This window comes from Gigantopelta aegis, chromosome 14 (genome assembly GCF_016097555.1).
Source record: "Gigantopelta aegis isolate Gae_Host chromosome 14, Gae_host_genome, whole genome shotgun sequence".
Lineage (NCBI taxonomy): Eukaryota > Metazoa > Mollusca > Gastropoda > Neomphalida > Peltospiridae > Gigantopelta > Gigantopelta aegis.
In genome coordinates, this window is record NC_054712.1 from 19,843,041 (window position 1) to 19,853,789 (window position 10,749).

The 10,749-nt window shown below is 34.0% G+C and overlaps 1 protein-coding gene across 4 annotated transcripts in view; it reads left to right on the forward strand.

Moving 5' to 3' along the window:
* The window catches only part of LOC121388816 (cytoplasmic dynein 1 light intermediate chain 2-like), a 39,104-nt gene extending 35,495 nt beyond the window's left edge, over positions 1–3,609 (forward strand). For all 4 annotated transcript variants that reach the window (XM_041520320.1, XM_041520321.1, XM_041520322.1 and 1 more), the window contains one exon: positions 3,000–3,609. In XM_041520320.1, coding sequence (XP_041376254.1) covers positions 3,000–3,103 — 104 coding nt within the window. In that variant the 3' untranslated portion in view covers positions 3,104–3,609. The remainder of the gene's footprint in view (positions 1–2,999) is intronic.
* Positions 3,610–10,749: the final 7,140 nt, after the last annotated feature.

The window sequence follows — 10,749 nt, forward strand, 5'->3', positions numbered from 1 at the left end:
CACTTGACAAACACCCCTTCCCTCACCCAATACACTTCATAATGCAAAATAGATATATTCTGATATCGATACATAACACTTGACAAACACTCCTTCCCTCACCCAATACACTTCATAATGCAAAATAGATATATTCTGATATCGATACATAACACTTGACAAACACCCCTTCCCTCACCCAATACACTTCATAATGCAAAATAGATATATTCTGATATCGATACATAACACTTGACAAACACACCTTCCCTCACCCAATACACTTCATAATGCAAAATAGATATATTCTGATATCGATACATAACACTTGACAAACACACCTTCCCTCACCCAATACACTTCATAATGCAAAATAGATATATTCTGATATCGATACATAACACTTGACAAACACACCTTCCCTCACCCAATACACTTCATAATGCAAAATAGATATATTTTTTGGCACCCAAGATAAATGATTTTAATGATGAACCTTACCACTTCCGTTTTTCTTTTATAAGTGGTGATATCCTCCCAAAAATGAAATGTTTGTAATATTTTATAAAGAATTGCTGTGGCAACTGTCATAAGCTACTGAAGTTTTTCTTTTCATCAGTTGCTTTTTCGTACATGTTGCGGCTTGTATCCTTTGATGTCCAGTGTACAGATTCATCAGGTTTTATTTTGTGTGGAAAAAAGTGCATTAGGAAATAGTGGAGATGGCTGCTGTAAAATATAGTTGGGTGCAGTAAAATAAAGAAGGGCGCAGAAAAAAAAAGGAGGGCGGCAAAATGCAATAGCAGGGCGGGTCGCCCCACTTAAATGGAGCAGTGAGAACACTGAGTACAATATACCCATGTTTTGTAAATTGATAATAATATACTGTCATTGCTATCAAAATGTTCTTAAAATTTGAAATCCACTGTAACAGAGTAAAAATATTTTAGACATTTATAAAACATTTAATAGAATTTTCCCATGCTTTTTAATTAAATTATAGCTGAAGTTAATGTTTATATTTAGGGTATGTCCATACAATTTTGATGTTAAAAGATTAAAAAAGTTTTGGTACTTAACAAAAAGTACATGTATCCCAGTTACTGATTAATCTAGGTAAATGTTCTTTCAGATTTGGAAATGTGGATATATTAACATATAATCATATTCATTAGTTAATAACAGTGATATATACTCTGTCAAAAAAGAAATGCATAGGCGAAATATTCATGGAATTATCTCTTTTAATACAAATGGCATAATTTCGTTATTTTTGATGGTATTACAGTCAAATTTGACATGAGTATGTGACAATGTTCTTGCTATGGACTGACAGCAGTCACCAAACAGCGTCGCATGAGGGTGCTGAAATCAGTACCTTGTGTGGCCACAAACAGCAGCAATCACTGCGCGACATCTCCTTGGCATAGACTGAATGAGTCTCTGAATCCGGGCATGTGGAATCCTAACCCATTCTTCCTGCAGTGCATGTGACAGTTGCGGAAGCGTCTGAGGCTTCGGGTCACGCTGGCATACATGTCTGTCCAGTTCGTCCCATAGATGTTCAATGGGGTTGAGATCTGGCAATCTTGATGGCCTTGGCAGCACATTAATGTTTTCATTCTGTAGGAAATCAATTGTTACACATGCCGTATGCGGCCTGGCATTGTCCTGCTGAAAGAATTCTCTCTGTCGATCCAAAATGGGAAGCATGTGACGGCGAAGAATTTATCCCGGTAGTGTACAGCTGTCAGGTTGCATTGTACGAACACAAGTTCACTTCTGCCGGTGTATGAGATAGCTCCTCACATCATGATACTCCCACCACCGAATCTGTCAACTTGGGCGACGCAGTTGTTGGCAAAACTCTCATTGCGGCATCTATAAACATGTTGTCATCCATCACGTCGCTGTAGAAGGAAACGTGATTCGTCACTGAACCATACTTGCCGCCAGTTTCCCAAGTTCCACCACTGTACATTCGTGCACATACGGTCTCCTAGCCAGTAAACCAGCTTCTCAAAGTTTTTTTCCGAATGGTTTGTGCAGACACCCTTCTCAAACCAGGTATGCATCCAGCAGTGTTCGTTGCTGTTGCAGTTCGGTGACGCAAGTGCAGAACCCGGATGTAACGATCTTGTGCTGCAGTTGTTATGTGAGGTCTTCCACTTCTGGACCAGTCTACAGCTAATTGAAACCGCTGGTATCTGTCCCAGAGACGTGAAATGGTGCTCTGATAGACGTTCATGTGGCGTGTGACTGCTGACTGCGATTCACCTAACTGGAAGCGGTCTATTGCAATGTTTCAATTCGGCAGACTTAGTCTTGGCATCTTGTAACTCGTCTATGTCGAAATGGAAATGAGGCATCATTGCGAGCAATGCAAACATATTGCGAACATTGCAGCTTTAAATACCCATCACTACCCCAATCTTTTCCCCGAGTTTCACGTTCATTCGCCAAAATCTGACCATTTCACGCCAATTTCCTGCAGTTGTCGCACAACGTGTGTTAAATTTGTTTTAGTGTGCATTTGGGCATGCTGTCCCATTCCAGAAACATTAACAAACATGGTCATTCAGCAACATTGTAAAAAACCCTGCGTGTGCTGTAACCTCACTGTGGTGCAGGGGTGTAACATTCTCTTTGAGAATGGCCAATACAGCCCAAATTTGAAGTTTTGAGTAAAATTCAGTATCCATAAAATTCTGTGATATTTGTGTTTTTGCACAGTTGTTTACACTGTTTTTGTTTAAATCTTGAATTTTTATAATGGTGTTGATCATCACTTTATTTCTTTGCATTACCATAGTTTGACACCCAATAGCCGATGTATTTTTCGTGCTGGGGTGTCGTTAAACATTCATTCATTCATTCGTTCATTGTAAAAAAAAACCAATATTTTGTAAAATCAAACACTTTCCTTCTTTCCATGTCACCTATGCGTTTCTTTTTTGACAGAGTATATTTGTGCTCTTTGATGTTTTGCTAAATGTTTTGACCTATTTAACACATTTCAGATAAAGCTGCCATGACAAAGGATGCCGTCGCAGAACTTGAAAGAATGAAGCTAGAGAAGAAGACCGAAACCAATTCCAATGACACGAGTGCCTCAGGGTCATAAGTTCGTTTCATGTGGAGTGGTTTTTCTTCTACAAAATTGTTACATGTGTTTGTCTTGTCTCTAACTTAACCGCTTTCTTCTTCATTATGGAATGAACAGATGGTCAGGAAGCTACAAACACAGTATCACACCAGATATACCCAAATGCCCTGTGGTTTTTGTCAAGTGCCAGAATGGCTTCTTTGTTAATATATTTAAAGCAAAACATCAATGTGCTGATTACCTAGATCCTAACAGCACCAGACATAGGCGAAGCATTCTCCAGAAAATTCAGCACTTTGAAGTCTTGGTGTGTGTTAATCACAGTTACAGTTAGTTATCAGTCTGTAAATACATGTATACCACACAGAACAGTACAACAAATTGCTGCCTTCATTCTAGCTAGCTGTTATTATTATTATTATTATTATTGTTTTTTGTTAGTCCTCTACCGGTCCAACTGGAGAGGACTATAGGTTTCATCTCTGTCCTTCTGTTTGTCTGTCTGTCAACCCACATATAGTTTTCCAGATTTTAATTAAAATTTTTTTTACAATGCCTCAAGATATTTAGCTGAAATATTGTGCATAGCTTTATCATATATACTGTTACAGATCAAGTTTGACTTTCATGGTGATCGACCCATGTTTGACGTGTTATGGCCCTTGAAAGTTTTGAGATAAATTGTTTTGGGTCCGGTTTTTCTATTTTTTAATTTTATTTTATTTTATACAATGTTTCAAGATATTGAGCTGAAATATTGTGTATAGCTTTATCATATACTGTTACAGATCAAGTTTGACTTTCATGGTGATTTACCTATTTTAGACAGTGTTATGGCCCTTGAACGTTTTGAGATAAGAAATTGTGTTGGGCCCGGTAGGGGACATGGTTAATATCGTAGTATTCTGAGAATGCTTGTTATAATTTAACTTATTATGAACTGTCATACCAATCATATATAGTGCAGTGCCAGAAATACAAGGATGGGAATTTAGCATAATTGCATGCTTCCACTAACCCCACATTTTGAGTGGGGAAACCGTGAGATTTTGAGATGGAAGCCCAGTGGAATTCTTTTTTTTTTTAAATCCAGCACCTGAATACTATTTTTTTTACTTGGGCTATAGTAAGGATTATATATTAAAGGTTAACTTCATAATAAAATTGTTAACTCGGTAAAATTGTTAACTAATGTGGTTTAAATTTATTTCACCTCATATTTTGTATTGCCAGTAACAAATTAGAAGTGTTATTCCTACTTTTGCTCTCATTTAAGTGCTGCAGTTTATTCAAAAACAAGGATGACAATGTTATTCATGTGATGTCATTGTTGATAATTTTTCAGTACATCACCAACTGAGGAGGGGGAGGGGAATTACACAAATTACTTTACTATTCAAGGGAATTAACTCAGTGGTACTTTTCCTTTCAGCCAAAAAGTATTTCATTGGAAAATTTTCAATATTTTTGTATCAAATTGAAATAAAACTTGTACATAATGTCATGTGTTAATTTGCTGAAATTTTTTTTTAAATCTGAATTTAACTTTGTTATAAAGCTAACCTTTAATTATCTTATTGAAATAAACAGGAGCAAAATAGTGCAAGAATAGTGTCTTTAATTGGAATTTGTGTTTTGAAAAAAAGAGAAATTTATACTAAGGCTGTTAACAGTGATTATTTCAATATACATGTAGCTATAAGAAACATATTTCTTGTTGTTAACTAGGTTTACTGGTCTAAACATCAATGTGTATGTATATGAAATTATTGGGAAGGTTAAAGAAAATATATTAAGAATGGCTGCCAGACACGTATCATGTCAATATGGCTTTTAGAAAATCTGAAGCCGATTTCCACTTTTGAGACAAAGCTATGACAATAAATACAGACTACAGAGAAACATTAATTCTGTTATTTTCTGTGTTTGGGTGGAGAATTCAAAGGAAAATACATGTTTTCCATTCCCTATTGATGAATTTCTTAAATTAAATGCAGTTTGAGGTATCACACATATTAATGAAAATATATATATATATATATTAGAATGGAACTAAGCCTCAAGAAATATAGTAAAAATATTAGTCATAAAAAACCTGCTTAAGTTTTTATGTGTGTGTGTATATAAGAATTGTTTCTAATTTTTTAGGAATTTATCGATGTATAAAAGTCACAAATGGTACATTTGTGACTTTTATACATCGATAAATTCCTAAAACATGAGAAACAATTCTTATAATTACAAACAGTACAAGAAGTGTACCTTAAAACACTCAAAAATAATTGCTTTCGTTCTTACCATCAGCCATGTTCTGTAAATAAGCGTAGGAATACATGTATACATACTATTGGATGTTTTGGTGGGTTTTTTTAACAGAATAAAAAAAAATATATATATATTGTAATTTTTTTTTTTTTTTTATAACATAAATATCTCATCCAGTTTCCCTTATTTTTTTAATCGAGAAAACAGGTCACTTCCTTGTTCTATTTTTAAAACGATCACCGAACTGGGTCATTCGTCTTCTCGCCCATCCAGCTAAAAATAGTTCCATTCGATCTTGGTCTTCCGTGATGACGTATTTTTATGAGGTTTATGGAAGGATAACGCTTGGTTTTTTAGTGACGTCAGCCAATCAGAATACAGTAAATCGTATAAATTCGGAAAGTTTGTAATTATATATATATATATATATACATACATACATACATACATACATACATATACCTACAATGTACAGATATACATATATACATACAGACATATGGACGAACGGACAGACGGTCACACACACATACATGGTTAAGCATCTTTGTGTCAATATCATTGGGACCATAAATTTGTTTCAAGTGTGACAAGTGTGAAACATCATTGTCAGGCTCACTTTCACACTCTGGAACTGTAGCAACAAAACCAACATCACAGAAAACCGTGGCCCTTGTCTATAAATTACTTGTCAAGTTTTTAAAAAGTCATTCTTTGCAAATATTGGGACATCACACCATGCTTTTGGTTTGGCCAGATTCCCAGTAGATATTTGTCAGTCATTTTTGAAGTGGAAGTTTGTCCATGCAAGACATGTTACAAATAAGTATATATACTGATGGAAAGAATAAAGGAAACACTTTGAAAAGAAACCAGAGTTTAATGAATTATTACTGTAGTGATATCTGTATATAACCCAAAGATGTAATGTGTGACTGAATGCCAATTCTGTTGGACTGACTGCCAGTAACACAGTCAATTTCCTAACACTATGAATTATTACTGTAGTAATATCGGTATATAATCTAAAGATGTAATGTGTGAAGAATAGAAGCATGTGTGTTGAAAAAGCAGGACTGACTGAAAATTCACACAATGCCAGATTTAAAAAAAAACATGTTACAATAAGTTTATATGAATATTTATACTGTCATATATACTTCTTAACCTTAGATCTTGGCATTTCCTAAAAAAAAATATGAAAATTTATTATGATTTAATACATATTTAAAAAAAAAGAACATGAGAAATACAAAAATTAAATAGTACATTTTACGGTATTACCACTTACAGCCTTACAGGTTGCGTTACATTATCATTTGTGGTTAGTGTACCTAAGTACAAATGCCAATTTTATATAAATCTTATAAATTAATATTCAGTTTTACTATAATGGAACGAATGGCGTGGTACTTATTTAAAATCATTATAATGAAATAAACATTGTATTTTCCAATAAGTAAAACCTCATGTATGAAAATATACCGGAATTATACCCATTTCCGTAGTAACTTTATGTCAATGTCAAACACAACATTTTTTAATTGTACAAAAATAATTTACTTTGAAGTGTACCCCTTATAACCACATTTTTACTGCATAGTAACACTAATTGGTCACATTGTCATGTCGTGTGTATCGCTGTCAACATCGAGTCTGGCAATTCGTCATAGTTGCATTATGTAATCCACTATTCAGAATTATTTGGACTGTAATACACAGCCTAATAGCGGCAACACGCATATTATGACATCAAAGATGTAATGTGTGACTGAATGCCAATTCCCTTCTGTTATTTTGACAAAAGAGGATTTTTTTTGTATATATGACAAAAGAGGACTTTTTTTTTTACTACTTACAAAAATGATTTAAAAGGAGAAACTGTCTCCCCGCACAGGAGAAAGGAGATTTGATCAAATACCCAATTCTGTTGGACTGACACAGTCAATTTCCTAACACTATGAATTATTACTGTAGTAATATCGGTATATAATCTAAAGATGTAATGTGTGACTGAATGCCAATTCTGTGAGACTGACTGCCAGTAACACAGTCAATTTCCTAACACTATGAATTATTACTGTAGTAATATCGGTATATAATCCAAAGATGTAATGTGTGACTGAATGCCAATTCTGTTGGACTGACTACCAGTAACACAGTCAATTTCCTGATACTATTAATTATGGTTTTGGTTGCACACTCTATTTGATGTTTGTGAGATCCCTTATTTCTTTCCATCAGTATAATTTAAAAAGTGATAATACAATCTTTACTCCACTTTCAACTCTGTCATTTCACAGCCTAGTTTTGTCTGGCATTGGTTAAACGAAGAAAACTATCTAGTCAGCATTGTAGAAGTGCTTTTTACTTTTTGTGTAACATGAGTAATGTTTGAAAACCTTTTTCTAGTTGTTTTTTTTATCATCAGATTTGTTAATGGCAAAGTTTGGCTCTGTTCACACCACTGAAACTATGTCTTAATAATCAACCAGCCACGAGACAAATTATTAATTCTTTATTGATCCAAAATGACTTTCCTTGCCTTCAGTTCATATAAGCCACAAGTTGAAGGACAAGTTCCATGTTAAAACAATCAGGCCATCTGTTAGGTTAAACCCCTCTCAGGACACTTAATACAATGTTTATTAAATCAATGTGGTCTAGAGGTGTCATTAAACAAAGCAGACTTTCTTAATACAATGTTTATTGTTAATTGATCCCACGTGAATGCTAATAATATGTTTGGTTACACTGACATTTCATTTTAACTTATTTTCGTGCTTATATCCAATTAAGGTTCAAGCACGCTGTCCTGGGCACACACTTCGGCTATCTGGGCTGTCTGTCCAGAACAGTGGGTTACTTGTTAGTTGGTTAGTGGATTGTGAGAGAGAGGGTGTAGTGGCCGTACACCTACCCATTGAGCCCTTAAAAACTCGCTTTGGATGGGAGCTGGTCTGGGCTGCGAACCCTGTACCTACCAGCCTGTAGTCCGATGGCTTAACCACTGCACCACTGAGGCTGGTTTACACTGACAGCAAATCTTTTGAGGATTTGTTTACAAACTTGCAATTTTATTGGGCATTAATTATAGTTGGTTTGTTCCATGGTTATCTTTTTAAAACTTAATTTCCGTGAACACATAATATAATATCCACACAGCAAGGCACTTTTCGAAATAAAATCTCAGGTTTGGACCCAAAGATGACTTCAGTGCTTAATGTTTGATGCGAGCAATTGCTCCTGCTTGCGTGTATTTGCACAAAACTATTTCCATGTGGGTGAAAAACTGCTCGCCTCGTCACATGCTGATATCATTAATATATTTACTAAAAAATTACTGTGAATTGTTACACTGGCAGCAATTGCTCTACTACTTAAGTTCAGGGGCCTAATTCACAAAGGTCTCTTAGACTTAGGCTCTGCTAGACAACAAAGCATCCTCTTTGTAAGTCTTTTAGCATTGCACTGCGAGATCGCAAAGTTGCGAGAGTTTAGTGAATTTAGGTCCCAGGAAAGCAGTTTCTTGCTCACCATCAGTTTTCAAACCATAAGCACTGACTTGAATATATTATCAACTGAATCATAGCAAAAATGTGATAGATAATATCAATTTGAGCAGGGATCAACCAATGACACTTAACTAGTACAAATTGACACAACAGTGCTCAGTATGCGACTACATCTGTGAAAAGGGATAAAGATGAGCAAGAATGACAAAACATAGCCAGTGGTCATAACGATACAATGTCCATAATGATACATCTGAGATTTTTTTTAAAACTTAACAACTTTATGATAGTATTTCCAGCAATTAAAATATAGTTTTATAATTTAAAAAAATAAACAGATAACAATTAATAGAAACAGACTACAACTTTATGATAGTATTTCCAGCAATTAAAATATAGTTTTATAATTTAAAAAAAGTAAACAGATAACAATTAATAGAAACAGACTTTGCTTTTGATGTAATATATTAAATGCTTACATGATAGCATTTCAAATGATGATCACTGTGGATGAAGCCGTGCTGCATCTGTACTCTTTTTCACAATTATATACTCAACAACAAAAGTTTAGCTGATGTTAAAAGAAATTGCATAACATTTATAAATTAACCTATTTTTATTAATTAGTATTCACATCTGAAATGTTTACCATCTACAAACAACATAAAGTCACCAACCTTTGCCTTAACACAACAGGAGGACCTGGTTTTCTTTTAATTTTATTGAACCATGGCAAATTTAGACATAAAAGATATTTGCTAAACTTTCGTTGTTGGGTATATATAATCGCATGGGACATGCATATAAAAAAATTAGTTGGCCAATTAAGATTGATATTGCATGTATTTTTTATGTGTTATCTCACTGTTTTTGAAACAACAATAACGAGACAATACACCTCTTGTTTAATTATTTTTCAAACATTTGTTTGTTACTGAAACAGGTTTACATAACATCAACAGTCAAAAGTTGATAACATTACATACATGTAATATTTTATAAATTTGTAACCAGTAATTAGTATTTAATTGTTAACTGGTACATTCTACAGTATAATTTACCACTACATGTAAGGATGAATATGTTCCAAGATCTTTAATAATGATTGATAACTAAAAGTATCATACATCTACCCTTGTTACTGTGTAACATACAGGACAGACATTTTGCCTTTTTCAGCAGTGTTGTAAAGACATAAAATAACATTGGTTTTAAGGAAAAACAAGTCACTGTTAACATGGATTCACTTAGGTTTTAATCACTACATTGCATTGTATCTATATCAGTAGTGAACATAACTCAATGTCCAGCTGATGTGCGATAGTCGGCTAATTTGGAGAACGATGTGTATGAAAAACAATATTTCACAAATGTACAACAAGTACAAGCATACACCTAAAAGTACCTTAAAAATAAAGATTTTTGCAAGGGATATTTTCTCGACATTTTTTTGCATTTTAAAAAATATGTTGTGATTAAAGGGAATATCGGAGTTTGCTGCCTTGTAAGATGTTTGTGACTAAAATCTTTTTAATGACTAAAATTACATATTAAATACATGTATATTTTCCTGTTTAGAATATCAGTGTCTTTGTATTCAGTGTGTTTCTGATCATCTTAATGTTTGTAAATAGCTCAAACTGGATTTGGTCTCCAAATAATTTGGTATGTACGGGGAAAAAAAGTATTAGGAAATAAAATGAAGTTTGACGTAATACAAATACAAATCCTGTACTAGAACGATGAATACCACATTTAATATACAGCCACTGATATTTTATGCAAAAACAGTGAGCTGAATTTACAAAGCCTGTTTTAGAGTTGCACACATGTAATTACATACATGTACAATTACTATGCTTGAACACCTGCGTTTAAGAAAAA